Source organism: Choloepus didactylus, chromosome 2 (assembly GCF_015220235.1).
Source record: "Choloepus didactylus isolate mChoDid1 chromosome 2, mChoDid1.pri, whole genome shotgun sequence".
Lineage (NCBI taxonomy): Eukaryota > Metazoa > Chordata > Mammalia > Pilosa > Megalonychidae > Choloepus > Choloepus didactylus.
Window position 1 is genome coordinate 213,870,481 of NC_051308.1, and position 19,535 is coordinate 213,890,015.

The window sequence follows — 19,535 nt, forward strand, 5'->3', positions numbered from 1 at the left end:
CTGGCATTGTGGGATGGAGAACATCTTCTTGACCAAAAGGGGGATGTGAAATGAAATGAAATAAAGCTTCAGTGGCTGAGAGATTTCAAATGGAGTCAAGAGGTCACTCTGGTGGACATTCTTATGCAGTATACAGATAACACTTTTTAGGTTTAAATGTATTGGAATAGTTAGAAGTAAATACCTGAAGTAAATACCTAGAAGTAAATACCTACCAAACTCCAACCCAGTAGTCTTGGCTCTTGAAGACAGCTGTATAACAATGTAGCTTACAAGGGGTGCCAGTGTGATTGTGTAAACCTTGTGGATCGCACTCCCTTTATCCAGGGTATGGATGGATAAGTAGAAAAATGGGGACAAAAACTAAATGAAAATAGGGTGGGATGGGGGGATGATTTGGGTGTTCTTTTTTATTTTTATTTTTTATTCTTATTCTGATTCTTTGTGGTATAAGGAAAATGTTCAAAAATAGATTGGGGTGATGAATGCACAACTATATGATCATACTGTGAACAGTTGATTATACGCCATGGATGACTCTATGGTATGTGAATATACCTCAATAAAACTGAATTTTAAAAAAATCAGTTGGCTATAGATGTATGGCTTTATTTTTATGCTCCTGTTTCTATTCCATCGGTCTATTGGTCTGTCCTTGTACAAGTACCACACTTTTTTGAGTACTCTTGCTTGTAACAATCAAGAAGGGCAAGTTCTTCAACTTTGTCCTACTTTTTCAAGATGGTTTTGACTATTTGGGACCACTTGCCCTTCCATATGAATTTGATGATTTGTGTTTCCACTTCTGTGAAGAAAGCTGTTGGAATTTTGATTGAGATTGCATTAAATCTATAAATCACTTTAGTAATATTGACATCTTAATGATATCAAGTCTTCCAATTCATGAGCATGGAATATCTTTCCATTTATTGAGGTCTTCTTTAATTTCTTTCAGTAATGATTTGTAGTTTTCTGCATATAAGTCCTTTATTTCCTTGGTTAAATTCATTCCTAGATATTTTATTCTTTTAGCTACTATTACAAATGGAATTGTTTACTTGATTTATTTTTTCAGATTGTTTTTTGCTGGTGTATTAGAAACGCCAGTGAATATTTCTGTATTGGTCTTATACCCTGCCACTTTGCTGAATTCATTTCTTAGCTCTGGTCGCTTTCTTGTAGATTCTTTGGGATTTTCTCTATATAGCATCACGTCATGTGTGAATAGGGATAGTTTTACTTTTTCCTTTCTGATCTGTATGCCTTTTATTTCTTTTTCTTGCTTAACTGCTCTGGCTTGAACTTCTGGTATAATGTTGAATAGCAGTGGTGAAAGTGGGCATCCTTGTTTTGTTCCTCATCTTAGAGGGAAAGCTTTCAGTCTTTCACAATTGAGTATGATGTTAGCTGTGGGTGTTTCACATATGCTCTTTATCATGTTGAGGAGGTTTCCTTCTATTCCTATTTTTTCTGAGTGCTTTTATCAAGAAAGAGCACTGTATTTTGTCAAATGCCTTTTCTGTGTCAACTGAGATGACCATATATATATTTTTTTTCCTTTCATTCTATTAATGGGGTATATTACACATATATATACATTACATAATGTGATGATCTTCTTACATTGAACCATCCTTGAATTCCTGGGATAAATCCCACTTGATTATGGTATATAATCCTTTTGATGTGCAGTTGGATTCAATTTGCTGGTATTTTGTTGAGGATTTAGTATCTATGCTCATACAGAATACTGGTCTGTGATTTTCTTCTCTTGTGATAAAATTTTTAATTTTTAAGTAATTATGCCTTAGCTAGGTCCCAGGGAGTAGAACAGCATTCCTATTCAAAGACTTTTTTTTTATAGTCAAAAAGTTTAATAAGTCAAAGACCATTAAACCTTCAAATCAGTATGTCTCAACTGAAGAACAGTAAAGTAGAGTCAAAATTTCAGGTAATATGTATTTTGTTAAGTACTGGAACAGGAATAGTTAGGTAAACTTATAGCTCAACTCAGAACACAGAAACATGCTATCATAAAATCAGTGAATTTAGGAATACATTCAAACTTCTAACAGATTTGATTCAATAGAGATGTCAAAAGAAACTATCACTTAAAAAAAGTAAAATTCCTTTTCAGGTTTTAAATTTTGGACTTAAAAAGTTACTTCAAACTATGTATGAAGATTTCAGAATAATTTCTTTTGCACATTTATCAATAATTTAAAGGATTCCTTCCTTTTCATTCCAGTTCCTTTTTCTTGCCTTGATTTTTCCACCCTTCTCACTAAATTCCTTTAGGAAGCTATATCTGTAAGACGTGAAGCAATATTCTTTGTTTGATCCTGCACTAAAAACAAGCTCACTAGTAAACTAAAATGATTTAAAATAAGCTAGTTTTTTTACTTAGCTGAAAAGATACAATTAATATCAAGGGAGTTAACAGTGGAAACCTCACACAAGAACTCAAGAATTTGCCAAATGGGTACTCTTCCAGGCTTGTTAAGTCACAAATTTCCACTCTAAATGCATGGAAGCTGAGGCAGATTCTTAATGTAATACCCAAGTTTGAAATTCACTATAATAAAAGATCCTTTTCATAAGCCAGTTGGTGTCACTACAGGAGTCAGAGATTTAGTGCCAGAGTACACAGCACATTCACATCAAAGATGGTATTTTCATGTCTGGAAGGAATATTATTGAGCTGAAAATATGAAGATACTCACTTTAGTAAATCTTCCCTACATTGTTTCTGAGGCGCAAAACAAGCAACTGCCCAAACTTTAATTTCAATGCCAGCATAAAACTGCTTTCCTCTCATGTCCCAGACACCCTGGTTGGGTGTGGCTACAGTTTTATTCTTAAAAAATAAAAAAAAAAAAAAAAAAGGAAAGAAAAGAGAACAGACATTACAATCCAAGACCATTTAATGTTGATGAGGGGAGAAACAAAGTCTACTTGGTATTAGCCAAAAGACAACTAGCAATAATGAACAAAACTAAGTATAAATTCAGTGTGGTATAGTGGGAATTCTGGATTATTCTGTTCATGACTCGTTGTGGAAGAAACTTGCTTAAGAAAATTTTTATAATGCTTACCCGGCCTCCGTATTGCAGCATTGGTGCTGGAAGCACCCTGCCCGTGAGTTCTGTCATTTCATTGTGGACGACAATACCAAATTCTTTAAGGTATGGGTCAGGTCCACCCACCATGCTGTTACTCTTCACCTAAAGGACAGGAAAGCCTGAATATATAAAAACCAAAGAGTAACTGTGTCCCATCAGGAGTTTTCTATCATTTTGCTTTGTATTTTCTTCTTACACCCAACTTATCTTGAAGACCATGCCTTACTGACCAGTCTGCTGATTTCTTCTTGTCTGTCAGGAGCCGATCTTGCTGTTGCTTTGATCATCGTGGAAGTCTGATTGTCTGTGAGCTTCTTTATACAGCGCTGTCCTGCCACTATATTACAGACCTACCAAGAGGCAAAGAGAAATTGGAGTTGACGGAATGGTGTTCTATATCTTAAGCCTTTACCAAACTGTATTTTACATGCTCCATTTCCAGAAAAATGAAAATTCTGTTATATAGGATATCTGCCCAAAATATTTTAGATGTTAGTACTAAATTCCATCACTAGTTTAGAATACAGCTTTTCAAACACATTCAAGAGTTTGAATTTAGTTTAGCTTACCTCAAGTGGCAAGTATGTATGTTTTTGTTCTTGTCCCACTTGTAGACAGGGAAGATGAGGGTATTTCAGCTGCAGACTATACTTTTGCTTAAAATATTGAGCTACTGTACATTCCATAGCTTGGCCATTTTCTAGCTGTAAAGGAAAACTATAGGAGAGAATATCTTTTCAGAAATTTCAAGTTCTATTTTTTTAAAACTAACAAACAGCCTACTAACATTTTCTACCTTGATTAAAAAATAAAGGTCAATCTTTAGTTGAGCATTTTCACTTAAGTCATTTTAGAATTTAATTAGACCAGTGATTCTCTTGGAATTTTCTGTGTTTGTTGAAGCCTGAATGAGAAAACTTTTAAATTAAAAATTTATAAGAATTTAAAAAAAAGAAGAAGGTACAGAACCAGAAAATACATAGATTTGCTAGAGGTCAGTTAACACCTGCAGACACAAATACAATCTCTCACTGGCTTCTTAAAGATGCTTAAAGTCAAATAAGGACTTGGAGTCACTCACATTGGAGTTTTGTTACTTTAACAGAGCTTTTTGTAAAATGAGTGCAGTGTAGTTATTGAAGCCACATTTTCTAATCCCCAAACCAGGAAAAATACATGTGGATTTGGAGGCAATAAGTCCAAACACACGGAATTGAGATTGTGCCAGTATAGTTGGTATAAACTAGGAAGCATGGTCTAAAATGCTCTCTTTATTTGTCTCTTCTAGTGGGTGAATTCTCCCAAATACTTGGTATAATGATTACTTTAATGTTGCTCTCTTAATTGTCATAGCCCCACAGAGTAACAATGCAGTAAATATCATTTGTGTGATATTAAATTCTGTACAAAGATTATATTGGCCTATAAATCTAAATATTTATACAGGGTTATAAGAATTGATTAAATAATGAAAAAGTCACAGTTTTTCCTGAAACAAATGCTACAATTTGTAAATAGTGACTTCACGAGGTTTTGGTAACATTTTTTCCCTAAAGAATGAAGTCTGTGGCATATATGAACAATAGACAGAGTTTCATCTTACATCTCAAGAAATTCATGTAATATGTTCATGAAGTCATGCTCAAGAATTTATTAAAGTTAGATTGAATTAATATACCTCACTTATCCAGAGGTTACCCCAAAACTTCAACCATCTAGAACAAAGCCCTCCAGGTGATTTGAATGCACACTAAAGTTTGAGAATTGAGAACCACTGATCTAAAACAAAGTCAAACTAAAATAAAAACAACAACAACAAAAGACTTCTGACTTTCAGGGAAGATGGTGGAGTAGGGAGCTCCAGGACTCAGTCCTCCCACCAAAACAACTGATACAACAGGCAGAAACTGTCTGAAACAACTATTTTGAAACTCCAGAGGCCAGAAGAACACTGTACACCATCCAGGGAAGAGCGGGAGGAAAAGGCAGATAAATTACTGTAAAGACCTGTAAACCGCTCTCTCCACACAGCAGCTACTGGCACCCATCATCCAGTCTCGCAGCAGGCCCCCATGGGTTCCAGTCCATGGCTTGCTGCTGGTGACAGAAAGGGACATAAAAATCCTCTTTCCCAAGAACAGGGGTGGGCACGGCCAATCGCTGATCACGGCTTTTGATGAGCAAATTTGGATCATTGGTTCTAGGCTCTGAAGGCAGCTATTGTTTCAAACCCCCAACCCACGACCACCACGAGACAAAGGCAGTGGAGGCAGCCATTGTTTCAACCCTCCCCAGACAGGGGCACAGGCGGTGGAGATTTAAACATGCAGCACTTACTCAGGACTACAGGGGACAGTTACCTAAAGGGCTGCATTTGCTGGGCAGGCCAGGAAAGCTCAGTGTTAGTGAGACATCGGAGAAGATTTTGGAGATGTTCTTGATCCCCTCTCCATTGCACTTTGGAGCTAGTCAGCGCCCCCTTCTAGTGTCCCTGGCTCTATTTTGGCTGGGAAAAACTGACTTGGGAAAGTCCTCTCTGGGGTGACCCTCCTCCCAGAATTTGCCCTCCAGGCAAAAGTAGCTTGAGACAATGAAAGGAGTGTAGAAAACTACAGAGGTAGACAGTTTGGGACAAAGGCCTGCCAGCTTCAAACACCCTGGAGAGGGAGGCCTGTCTTCTGGGAAATAAAGGGGACAACCAAACTCCTGTAAACAGGGGAACTCTAAAACCACTAACAAGCAGAAGCCCAGGACAAGACAGAGGCCCAGAAAGACGGAAAACCCCCTGCACACCGCACTCACCTTGGGCAGACCATCCCGATAGGAGGGCTGAAGCTCAAGAAAATCCCTATCTTATCACCAGCTGGTTACAAAACCAAGAAACAGACATCCCAGGAGTAAATCCCAGAGTTAACATTTTAAAATATTAAAATGGACAGTGTGCAACCAAAGAGTCCAAGACAAAGAAACAGGAAATGATGGCCCATCCAAAGGAAGAGGAAAAAATACAGAAAACTCCAATGAAGAAGACGAGAATGTAGACATACTGAACAAAGTCTTTTAAAAAAACGCTTTTAAAAGTTTTTTTTAAAAATGCTTTTAAAAGCTTTAAAAAAACTGCAAGGAGCAGATAATTCATCAACAAGAGAAAAATGGTCCTTAAACATGAAAAGACGTTCAAATATTCAAAATCAGAGAAAAGCACATAAAATAGTGCAAATGCTATTTCTCATGCATCAGTGGTGAAAATTAAAAAAAAACGGCAGCAAAAAAATGCTCAAGATGAAGGAAAGTACAGGAAAGAACTAAAGGATATCAGAAAAACAATGAATGAACAATATGAGAGTCTAAGTAAACATAGAAATTTTAAAAAGAAACCAAATAGAACTACTGGAATTGAAAACCACAATAACTAAAATGAAAAATGCCCAGGAGGGTTTCAAGAGCAGACTGGAGCTGGCAGAAGAATCAGAGAACTTGAAGACAAGATACTTGAAATGAGTCAGGCTGAGAAGCAGAAAGAAAAGAGAACATGAAAAGTGAAAATAGCCTAAGACAGCTATGGGACACCATCAAGCATATCAACATATGCATTATGGGAGTCCCAGATGGAGAAGAGAGAAAGGGGCAGAAGGAATATTCAAATAAATAATGTCAGAGAATTTCCCAAACTTAGCAAAAGATGTGACTATGCACATCCAAGAAGCTCAGAGAACACCAAACAGGATAAACATGAAGAAAAATACACCATTCAAATATTGATTACACTAACAAATACAAAGGAAAAGGAGAGAACTCTAAAAGCTGCAAGAGAAAAATAAGGTATTACATACAAGGGAGTCCCTATTAGATTGAGTTCTGATTTCTCATCAGAAATCATGGAGGCAAGAAAGCAATGGGTTGAAATACTCAAAATGCAGAAGGAAGACAACTGCCAGCCAAGAATTTTACATCCGCAAGACTCTCTTTCAAAAATGAGGGAGAGAGTAAGACATTTTCAGATAAATAAAAGCTGAGGGATTGGATGGATTGCATAGAGTGTGAATAATCTCAATAAAATTGCATTAAAAAAAAAAAAAGCTGAGGGAGTTCATCACCACTAGACCAGCCCTAGAAGCAATGCTAAAGGAAGTTCTTCATACTGAAATGAAAGGTCACCAGACAGTGGTTCAAAGCAGCATAAAAAAATAAAGACCTGTGGTCAAGGTAATTATTTGGGTAATTATAAAGGCCAGTATTATTGTACTGTATTGTTTGGTATATAACCCCATTTCTTACTTCGTACAGGTGCTAAAATGCAAATGCATAAAAAAGTAATGATAAATCTAGGTTTTTGGATATACAATGTACAACAATATGAGTGGTAACAAGTACCCAAAGAATGGTGGGGGAAAAGATATGCCTCAGTTCTAACAACCCCTGGCATCTGTGAATGTGACTTTATTTGGAAATAGGGTATGTGAAGATGTAATTAAGTATCTCAAGATGAGATCATCCCGATTAGGGTGGACCCTGATCCAATGATGGATATCTTTATAAGAGACTGAAAAGAAGACACAGAAACAAAGGGGAGAGAGCCATGTGACTGTGGAGGCAGAAACGGTGGCGATGTAGCTACGAGACAAGGAACGCCAAGGGATGTCAGGAGCCACCAGAAGGTGGAACAGGAAAGGACGAATTCTTCCCTAGAGCATTTGGAGGCAAGTGTAGCCCTACCAACACCTTGATTCCAGACTCCTGGCCTCCAGAACTGTGAGAGGATAAATTTTTGTTGTTATAAGTCACCAACTTTGTGGTAATTTATTTCCGCAGCCCTAGGAAACTAATATACCCATCAATGTGTAAATGGTTAAATAAATGAAGGCATATCAATATTATTATTTTTTTAATGGTGGGGAACAGAGGGGAATAGGGAAAATAAATGTGCATGATATTGCAGGTAAGTTGGTATCAAACCAGATATGATTGGTATATATGTAGGACGCTAAATTTTAGCCTATGGTAACCACAAGGCAAGTAGATGAAAAATATATCCAGATAGAAGTGAGAAGGCACTCAATATGGTACAATGCATAAAAGAAAATAAATATAAATGTAGGCTTTAAGGGAAGTGAGAGACAAAAAAGGTATAAGACTTACAAAGGCTAAACAGCAAATGACAGAGGAAATTCCTGTATTACCAGTCTCTAGACTTTAGAAGTAAATGGACTGAACTCTCCAGTCAAAAGGCAGAGATTGGCAGAATGGATAAGAAAGCATGACCCAATTATACACTATCTGTAAGAGACTCACCCTAAAGTCAAGTAGATTGAGGGTAAGATACAAGATACAAGTAGGTTGAGGGTAAAAGGATAGAAAAAGAATATACCATGCAAATAACAACTGAAAGAGAGCTGGAGTGGCTATACTAATATAGGATAAAATAGACTTTAAGTAAAAAACAGTTATGAGGGACTAAGACAGTCATTACATACTGATAAAAGGGACAATTCAACACAAAGATGTAACTATTATAAATATATATGCACCTAACAGCAGAGCCTCCAAAATATGTGAAGCAAATACTGACAGATTTGAAGGGAGAAATTGACAGTTCTACATTAATGGTAGAAGACTTTAACATGCCACTCTCAATAATGGATAGAACATCTAGTCAGAAAATCAATAAGGAAGTACGGGACTTGAATGATCCACTAAACCAAACAGACCTAACAGACATATCTAGAACACTGCAACCAATGAAGACAGAATACATGTTCTTCTCGAGTACACATGGATCATTCTCCAGTACAGACCACATGTTGGGACACAATACAAGTCTCAATAAATTAAAAAATATTGAAATTATACAATGTATATTCTCTGACCACAACAGAATGAAGTTAGAAATCAGTAACAGAAGGAGAAATGGAAAATTCACAAATATGTTGAAATTAAACAACATACTCTTAAACAACTAATGGGTTAAAGAGGTAATCAGAAGTAAAATTAGGGAATATCTTGAGGTGAATGAAAATGAAAATACAATATATCAAAACTTATGGGATGCAGCAAAAGCAGTGCTGAGAGGGAAATTAACAGCTCTAAAGGCTTACAATAAAAGAGAAGAAAGACTTCAAGCCAGAGATCTCACCTCAAAACTGGAAGTAGAAAAAGAAGAGCAAACTAAACCCAAAGCAAGTAGAAGAAAAGAAATAGCTGTAAAAAGGAATGAAGTCCTGATACATGTGACAACATGGATGAACCTTGAAGACATCATGTTGAGCAAAATAAGCCAGACACAAAAGGACAAATATTGTATGATATCAATGATTTGAATTAATTAGAATAAACAAACTCATGGAGTCAAAATCTAGTCTATAGATTACTAGAGGATGGAGAGGGGACAGGGAATGGGACTTTACAGCTTAAAATATACAGGGTTCCTATTTGAAATTATGGAAATATTTTGGTACTAGATGGTGGTGATGGTAGCACAACATTGTGAACGCAATTAACAGCATTGAACTATATATCTGAATGTGATTAAAAGGGGAAATGTTAGATTGTATATATTGTAGCAGAAAAAATTTTTTAAAAAAAATCCATGGAACTACATTCCACAAACAGTGAACCCTAAATTAAACCCTGGACTTGACTTAATAGTAAAATTATGAAATTATACTATCATCAATTGTAACAAATGTTCCACACCAAAGCAAGGTATTGGTGATGGAATGGTATACGGAAATCCTGTATTTTATGCATGACTGTTCTGTAAACCCACAACTTCTCTAATAAATAAAAGTCTTATAAGCAACCAAAATGTAAAGTTTAAATGTCTCAAAATAACACCTTTTACTTAGAAGAGCCAATATTTACATGTATGTAAGACATGAGTTTAATCACCTTGATTACAAGAACAAAACTAACATATATGGTAATTTAAAAAACATTTTCATCTCTATTGCCTCATTTAGGCCTAGTTCACGGAGGATTCGAAGATAGGTGATTAGAAAAATTAGACTGGGGAAGTAGAAAGGAGTGTGCTGTACACACTGACAACTGGAAGAAGTGACAGCTAGCTACCATGGGAGGGGGGAAATCTACACAAAAAGTCAAAGCAATATATGTCTTCACATGACCAGCTCATATAGTTATCAGCCTTAATAGACCCTCTGGGCCATATATTAAAAATCACAATAGTATAACAAATGATGCTTGTAATGATGACTGCCTCATTCAGTAAGAGTTAATCTATGTTTAACGTACTCCTTTAAGTCATGTATTGAATTAAAGGCAGGAAATGTTTTATAACTATCATCATAAAAATGATTAATACATTTTTTTTAAAGCTGTTGATCTCGGTGATCTTGAAAATTATTAGTTCAGGATACCAATTTCTCTAATGATGAAAGTAGCTTCACTCTGTTACCAAAAATGTAATGGTATAATTTTAGCTGTGGTTAACATACGTTTGATGACTGGCTGGCCGTCTAGTCACATTACAAACTCGATATTTTCGTTTCATCTGTCCACAGTGGGTCACCTCAACTTTAAGACCTAAAGTTAAAAAAAAAGCCTACACATTAGTATTAATTAAAATCTTAGTGACAAAAACAGATCCATACATTAAACATTATCTTCAAAAAGGCATCACATTGTTCAGGGCAAAAGTTGCAAAGATATGTGGACAACTTCATCATTTGTAGGCAAAAAACCTCGGCTAAGCAGAAGAAATTAGTATGCAGACAACTAAAGATGTTAATTTCACTTTAATTTATTAAGCATCAACTTTATTCTGGCACTTATTCTAGGGTCTGGTGACAGCCCTCATAATGTTTATATTCTAGTGAGAGAAGATAGCTAATAACAAATAAGCAAGACAAGAAATTCCAAAAGGAGAATAAATGAACTTGTGTTATTTTATTAAAATGGAAGTTTTTAAGTGGGTAAGGATAACATTTACTGAGTGCCTGATCTGTGCTAGGTACTGTGCTAGAAGCTTATACATTTAATTGCATTTAATTCTCACAATGCTATAAGATATATATTATTATCTTTATAGATGAATAAACTATGGTGGTTAAGTAACTTGTCCAAGGTCCCACTGGCTATGCTGGGATGGAAGCTCAGGTTTGTCTGATTCCAAAGCCTATGCTTCCTGTACCATGCTGAGCTGCCTCTCTGAGACTGCATTCATGCAAATACCTACCTCTGATTTCTTTGGTAAACTTGACACGCTGGGAGTCTGTTAGGGGTTTGGTCTGCTCATTGATGTTCTGAATGTCTAAAACCTCACACATGAACTCAATGATAGGCTGAGCCCGGTAGAAAGCAGTTGCAGATACTAAGAAACAGAGAGAAAGGATACTTTGCTTCAGGGGAAGGGAAAGGACCCCAAAAGTCAGCCAAAAGTATAATGTGTAGAGAGTTCCACCATACCATCAATATTGAGCATCATATTCCACATAGCGGGTCTCACAGACTGATGAAAGCCAAACCATACCTCCCTGCCCCCTCCCAGAGGGTGGTAGTAACCTTCAGGAGGTGAGAAAAAGGAACGGCCCACTGGAGTATACCTGAAGAAATAAGAGTTTGCATGTTTCACCGTAAAAACTTGAAAGGTCTTTCATTTCACTCAACTTCACGAAGTGAAACCTAAGTTTGAACTATGACTTATGCATTGTTTCGATGGCTCCAATGCAACCTACCAAAAATGTCTGACATTTGTGGGACAGAATCCAAGCCAAGGTACCAACCTCATAGAGGGAAGGTGTCTTGTGATAACATCAAGGGCTTGTACTGAGTCATCTGGGACTTCATTCAAATGCCCGGCCAAAGCTTCTAAAAGCAACTGTAAGCTCACAACTGATACCCACTGAACAGACACTTTAAAGGTTTGGTCTTTACCCTCTCCTGGAAGTGTCACCTCCATATCAACCTAAGGGGAAAAAAACATACAAAGACACATTTCAAGGGCTGTGGGAAAGATTCCAGGAGACTTCAATATGCAGAAGGATGTCTATTAAACATTTTCTGTAATTGCAAAACATTGGAAACAACCTAAGTGTCACAAATTGTGAAATAATTTAATACAGAATATTCTGCAATAGTTAAAAAATAAGGTAGATCTAAAGGTACAGAAATGGAAAGAGCTACCAGATGTATTGTTAAGTGAAAAAACAAATCAGTGAACAATATGCAAAAAGTGAGAATATACATAAACATATATACATACATAGTCATTGTATACAAAATAGATCTGAAAGGATACAAACCAAACTGTTATTCAGATTTTTTTCTGAAAAGGAAATTGGAATTGAAGGATGCAGGCAAGTGGGGAAGACAAGAAACCACAGCATTTCTAGATCATCTGAATAAGTTTATAATGAACATATATTCATGTATTATTTTTCTAATTTTAAAAATAAATGTTTTTTAAAAGTCATTGTTGTACTATCTAAATCAAACCCATTTTCACAAGTGGGTACTATATTAGTTTCTATAATTTACAAAACTCCATTGTTTAGATTCAGGTAACACTTTAACACTGAGGAACTAGGAATATATTTAAAGATGACATAGCAACCTAAATTCTAATGCTCAATTCATTTTCAGTCATTCATTAACTAAGGGATAAGAGAATCTGGAAAGAGTAACACAAATCTAATCATCACTATGAGAAACAAGTCTAAGAATGAATTGTTATTAGAAAGGAAGTATTTTTATCATATTTAATTATTACTAAATGACTCATGTCTAACACACATATCAAGCTGTTAACACTCACCCTATCCCGTCCAATTGGTAGTGGATGTGCCGTGTACATGTTTCTTTTGCCATCATAGCCAGGCTGCCTATCACCGAATATTTGCATCTTGAAGTGCCGCACCATTGTATCTACCACCTCCCTTAACAGTAATGGAGACACTGGCAGTTAGCTTGGAGAAATAGTGAACAGTAAGGAAAGTATCACCATACCTATCAACGTCTAAGTTCAGGTCAAAACTACTCAGAAAGAATAAGAGTTAAAGTTACAATTTATTCAAGTAATTTGAAAAGTAATTTTAAAAAGTAGCAACAAGTTAACAAGAGCTACTGTGAAATAATAACAGAAGCAAAGAACAAAAGGAAAGAGCATAAACCTTATTGCATCCTTTCAAATTCCTGCTTTCTAAAATCCTCTACTATAAAAAAACATAATTGTATAAGAATAACCAATCTTAGGTATCTAAGTTTGACATGGATGTTCATCATCAAATGATAATAAGTTTGTAATCAAATCAATACCCTTATTTTAGAAAAGAAACTGGGCAGGAATTCAGAAATCTGAGAATTAATCATTCTAACCTGTATCATACCCAAAAGAGTGTCAACCCCTTTGCCTAATACTGGTGATTGATTATTCTGCATATTGTTTTGTCGTATTCTACAATCTCCCAAACAGTGTAGACGAGGAACTGTAATGAAATATTCTAATTCCAAAAAGAGTACTGATGCAGTTTCTTTCTTTTTAGATTAAAAGCCTTTCTCTCAATCAAGTATGCATAGCTTTACTTAGGTATTCTTGCATATATGGGAGAATATATTGCATGTATGCCCTGAAATAAATGCAAATGCAGGGAAAATGAAGTATACACTTTAAGATATGGACAGACCTGGGATCTGTGAGATTTTGGAATGCTAGAGTCAGTGAAAAGTCAGGTGCTACACATGTGCAGTCTTACCAACAATAGTGAGCTCTGGGCATGGAAACTGTATCTTAAAAGCCAAAATGTATCACAATAGCTAATGCAATGAAATCTGTGGTAAAGTCACATGTTTAGAAACCAAATCATGCAACTGAAAAAACTGGTGGAGAAATGTAGAAATGAAAAATGCAGAAATGTAGAATGTAAAGAAATGTAGAAATGTAGAAATGAAAAAAAATGGTGGAGAAATATACTTCCCATAACAAAGCCAGCTTAAGATTTGCGTATTCTCATACTAGAGAAGGGTAATCTCTCACTTTACATGCTTAAACTATAACAATAAAGAGTTTATATTAACAACATATTTTCACTTCTATTCTCACTTAATATTCACAACAATCTTGTAAGACAAGCAGGGTAACGATTATTGTCCTCATATTAAAGACAGGAAATAGAATTTCAGAATGGGCAAGTGACTTGCCTCTGGTCACAACTATTAAGTGGCAGAGTTACATGACCTTGGACATGTTCATCTTTCATGTCTGTTTCTTCATTTGTACAATTCTGATAATAATACCTACCTAAAGCCTAGAACAATATCTGGCACATCATAAGCACTCAATAAAATATTTGTTGAATGAATCCATGTTAGCCATTACTACCACTTCTACTACTACTGATCTTTCAGTAGGACAACAGCCAAACTATTATGGCCTCCTCACATGAGACTGAGCTGCACCAAAAAGCCAAATTATTGATTTATAGTAATAATAATAAAGTGAAAAAAAGCAATCAGCACAAAACATTTTACTTGACAACAAAAGCATCATTAGAAAAGTAAGAATCTTGATATCAAAAACTGCTTGAATATCACTACATGGAATCAAAAAAAAGGAAAGTGGGTGTTCTCAGCACACTGTAAGAATATTTGCTACAGGACTACATATTTACTACAGAATACTTCACACCTGTTGTATTTCTGCCATACAGCTCACAATACTTACGCATTTCATCAAGACCCCTCTCAGACAAGGCTAGAAATAAATAGTTTCACTCTGAGCTTACTTTTTTCAATACTTCATGATGATTCTTCTGTGTTTACACTTAAACTTTTCTTATGTCCAACTCTAACCCTTAATAATAAAATTTGAATTTCTAGATAGTTCTGTTTCTCATAGATGCTAATGTCTTCGCCTCTTTTATATATTTCTGTTACTCTGAGAATCTGTGGAGGAGTGCCAAGTATGAAACTGAGAGTCTGCCATCAAGAAACTTACTATCTTAGAGAAAAACAAAGCTCATATCTTGAAAGAATTTACAAAACAATATGATATATAATAAATGAATTATATGCATTTAGATGCACAAAGACTACTTTTTCTAATCCTTACCTGTTGACTCTACGAGGCCGCTTTTCTGGTTTAATATCCACATCATAATGATACACATCTATTTTAGGAATCTGAACTTGAAAATGATTGGCCAAGAGCCGAATTGGTTTTCCAACAGTTCCAAGGCCAGGACGACGAGGTGGCTGAAACAGGCTGGTTGGTGGTCCTAAGGAGATTGAAAGATATTTGATATACTACTTGGTCATGAAGGATAATATTTCCTTGATGATGATGATGGTGATGATAGCTACAGTTATTTAAATCTTATTATTCAACAACCATTTTCTGATATAAAGAGTTTGGGGAGTTGATCTAGGGTTCTCCAGATTTCTAAATATTTTGCCATGTTGCTGTCATTTTGAATATGAGGACATCAAAATTAGATAGATGGATTGATGAATTCTTCTCAGATGTAGGCTAGTATATAAAATCTTTCAAGAGCATTAGTATCTAGGCTTGCAAACTTATATGCATTTTAAAATAAAACCATTTTAAACTGTGGTATCCATCATTATGGTCAGGCTGGAGATGATCTACTAATCCCAAAAAATTAGCCTGCATTATAATGGGTTGTGCAGAGAAGAGAGATTAAGCAACAGCTATATTTATCAATTTACTTGCTAATTTTAAAAGTGAAACAATGCTAAACCTTCTTGTCTATAAACTGACATTTTTAGAATCTGGACAATCTAAGATTGTCAAGTTTATTTACTCAACAAACATTTATTAATTTATTATGTGCCTAACCTGCACCCTGGACTCAAGAAGAAGAAAGAGTCTTTAAGGAACTTACAGTTTAAACAGTGGTTCTCAAATGAGGAGATTTTGCACCCCCAAGAAACATTTGGCAAATGTCTGAGACATTTTTGGTTGTCACAAATGGGGGGTGATAGTGGCATCTAGTGGGTAGGGGCCAGGGATGCTGCTAAACATTGTACAATGCACAGGACAGTCCCCTACAACAAAGAATTATCTAGTCCAAAATAACAACAGGGCTGAGGTTTAGAAACCCCAATCTAGACAGCACTCTTTTCAAACTATTCTACTGATGGTTCACATGATGTGCCACCAAAAAAAAAAAAAAAAAAAGATTTCATTAGCTAAATAAAACCTTGCATATTCTTTCCCCTTCTTAAAATTCCAATGTACATTTATCATATTAAAATCTCTAAAAAGTCATGTAATAAATTAGTCTGTTTAACTCATCATTTACCCAGCAGACTTTTCCCCAGAACTGTATCTTTTTTTTTTAATTTAATTTGAACATCTATTAATGTCCAGCAGAAAAGGGTTTTGTGGAACAAAGTTTGTGATATACTTGTCTAGAAACAAACCTTACTCCCTTTTGATGATAATATCAAGTGGATACTGACCTAACATGTAAACATATTTTCTGCTACAAATAGGTGTTGAGTAAGGTGTGGTTACAATGAAAAGTTACAACAGATTTTCTTACTACAATGACATCTCACTGAGAACAAAGAAAATTCACTAAGGAGAGAAAATTCTGAAGCAAGAAGGTGCTCTGGTTTAATATCATTTAAGAAGATCAGAACAAACACTAATGAAATTTGGGTCTGTTGTTGAAGATCACCTTATACTAATGTTTACAGTATTAAAAATCTTTTCACAAATTAAATTGACTGTTCATTCTTCCCCTAAATTTTATTCATCCTTCAAAACTCAGGTCAGGTGTAACCTTGGAAAGCCTTTTGAGATTCTTCAGACTGGAGAATCTACCCTATGTGTTCTCAAGACACTCTGTATGTGGGAGCACTTAGTATAAGCATGTAGAAATCACTTGTTAAATTACTCTGTTTCCTGCACTAGACAGTAAGCTCCTGGAAGAAATGGACCGCCAGTTCATCACTGTCTCCCCCAATACCTAATTCAATGACCAGCACATTGTAGGAATTCAATAAATGTTTAACTGAACAATATCGATAATCCTTGTAGCAATTCCAGAAAAAACTAAACAGAAATTTAGTTGTCCCTAATACCCCCAAGTTAACAATTATTGTTCAATAAAGCAAAAGCACATAATTTATACTAAAGGTATTATTTTTGCTTGGAGTTGAGTTCTGCTTCTGGTGTATAAGGAATCTATCCTAGGAGTGATAAGATATTTACAAACAAGGTAAGAGGTAAGTAATATATAATGTCATAGGTGATAGGCATACTGAATTAATCCAATCAAATCATATACATAAACCAGTCCTGCATATTCTAAGATACACTTAAGCAATCATTGTATCATAAAGCTGAATTTCTTGCCCAAGGACTATGACTCTGATTTAAAATCATGACTAGAGTCCAGGTCTCCCAACTCCCAGCCCAGGGCTTTTTCTCCCCCAATATATTCACAATCTATGATAACTAAAATTCTCTGAAGTACTTGATGCCAAAGGGGCAGAGACAGAGGAATTGAAAGAAAAGGAATTATGAAGTAGAGAAAAGTAAATATTGTATGTCTCTCTTTTCCCTGGAAAGTGAGAAGAGTTAGAAGGTGAGTGATCATTCTCTTCATAAATTTAGAAGATTTATTTAGGAAACTATATTCTAAAGTTTTGCATTCCAAAAGCTGGTTTCCTGGAATTTAGCAAACTGTCTACTTACAAGGCAATAAAGCACAGTGGCTAAGGCTCTGGAACCAAAATGCCTGGGTTTGAAAATATTTTGAGCTCTCCCTCATATTTGAAGGACAGCTTTGCTGGATATAGGATTCTTGGTTGGTGGTTCTTCTCTTTCAGTATCTTAAATATATCACACCACTTCCTTCTTGCCTCCATAGTTTCTGCTGAGAGATCCGCATATAGTCTTATTAAGCTTCCTTTGTATGTGATGGATTGCTTTTCTCTTGCTGCTTTCAGGATTCTCTCTTCGTTTTTGACATTAGATAATCTGATTATGAAGTGTCTTGCCGCAGGCCTATTCAGATCTATTCTGTTTGGAGTACACTGTGCTTCTTGGATCTGTAATTTTATGTCTTTCATAAGAGATGGGAAATTTTCATTGATTATTTCCTCTATTATTGCTTCTGCCCCTTTTCCCTTCTCTTCTCCTTCTGGGACACCAATGATACGTACATTCTCATACTTTGTTTCGTCCTTAAGTTCCCGGAGACATTGCTCATATTTTTTCATTCTTTTCTCCATCTGCTCCTTTGCATGAAGGCTTTCAGGCATTTTGTTCTCCAGTTCCTGAGACTGCCTGGGTTTGAATCTGGGTTTCAATACTCTCTAGCTGCATAATGGGGAGAGAGGGGGCAGTTTCTTAGCCTCTTTGTGCCTCAGTTTCCTCATCTATAAAATGGGAGTGATAATAATAGCATCTATCTCATAAAGCTATTCGTGGGATGATGTACATAAAAGGCTTAGAACAATGCCTAGCAAAATTAAGCACTCAATAAATGTTAGCTATTATTATTGCACCCATGAAAATTTTACAGTTAGTGTTCAAACGTCCCTTGACTTTACATGGGGAGCATCCCCCAAATTGAGTGACAAAGTCAGAAAACTAAATTCTCTGAAATGGTAATAAACATGAGTAATATAGAATGGAAACATTCAGCCGTAAATGAAGATGAGGACATTGGATTAGAAGACAGATGACCCTGAGCCTAGTCCTCATTTCACCACTCAGCCTTGAGACCATGATGAAGACACCTAAGCCCTCTGAACCTCAGTCTTCTCATCTGTAAAATGGGGATAATACCTGTCCTGCCTACCTCACAGAGGATCAATATAACCAAAATAAGTATGATCTCATTCATTATATTTCTGAGTTATTGTCAGAAACAGAACAAGGGTTGAGGAGTAGAAGAGAGCAAGACCAAGCATGCTTCAATGACTGTTCAAGTGGGCAGGACATAAAGCACTAGGTAGGTGTGCTCTAACAGAGAAGCAGGAATGTTTCTCTAGGTTCTAAAACAGCCTGGATGAAATATTCCACAAGATTATAAACTCCCTTTGCTCTGATTTCTATGCTCAGCAAGTAGCTTCTTGGCATTAATCAGGTTTCCAAGGTACTACAACATCAAAAAAGGGAGTTTGCTAGACAGCAGGCAGGAAAATATTCCAGTCGGCAGGAAAGAGTTGTGACACTTTGACTTATTCACTGGTGTCTTATAAATGTGTTTGTGAGAATTAATTTTCCACCATCTGAACAATCCTGGGTGATAAGTCCCCAAACCCACAAAAGCTAAAAATGAGACCAAAAAAGAGACCCTGGGCCTTTCCTGACATCAAGTGGATACTTTCCATGAAATTCAGCTTCTGCATACAGTTACATAGTCTCTTTTGATATCAGCTAATAAATGCAACAGTTGCTTCAGTAATAAGTTACTGATA

The 19,535-nt window shown here is 35.9% G+C and overlaps 1 protein-coding gene across 6 annotated transcripts in view; it reads right to left on the reverse strand.

Annotated features, from left to right (window-relative positions):
* AGO4 (argonaute RISC component 4) overlaps nucleotides 1-19,535 on the reverse strand; it is a 43,803-nt gene that overhangs the window by 22,397 nt on the left and 1,871 nt on the right. For 2 of the 6 annotated variants that reach the window (XM_037827741.1, XM_037827740.1), the window contains exons 2-11: nucleotides 15,187-15,352; nucleotides 12,895-13,015; nucleotides 11,864-12,045; nucleotides 11,547-11,683; nucleotides 11,317-11,451; nucleotides 10,577-10,664; nucleotides 3,692-3,839; nucleotides 3,353-3,472; nucleotides 3,096-3,224; nucleotides 2,724-2,857 (exon numbers count right to left, since the gene is read on the reverse strand). In XM_037827741.1, the coding sequence (XP_037683669.1) occupies nucleotides 2,724-2,857; nucleotides 3,096-3,224; nucleotides 3,353-3,472; nucleotides 3,692-3,839; nucleotides 10,577-10,664; nucleotides 11,317-11,451; nucleotides 11,547-11,683; nucleotides 11,864-12,045; nucleotides 12,895-13,015; nucleotides 15,187-15,352 (1,360 nt within the window). Of the gene's footprint in view, nucleotides 1-2,723; nucleotides 2,858-3,095; nucleotides 3,225-3,352; nucleotides 3,473-3,691; nucleotides 3,840-10,576; nucleotides 10,665-11,316; nucleotides 11,452-11,546; nucleotides 11,684-11,863; nucleotides 12,046-12,894; nucleotides 13,021-15,186; nucleotides 15,353-17,802; nucleotides 17,910-19,535 lie in introns of those variants that run through there. The other 4 variants (XM_037827742.1, XM_037827743.1, XM_037827744.1 and 1 more) reach the window with 4 other exon arrangements.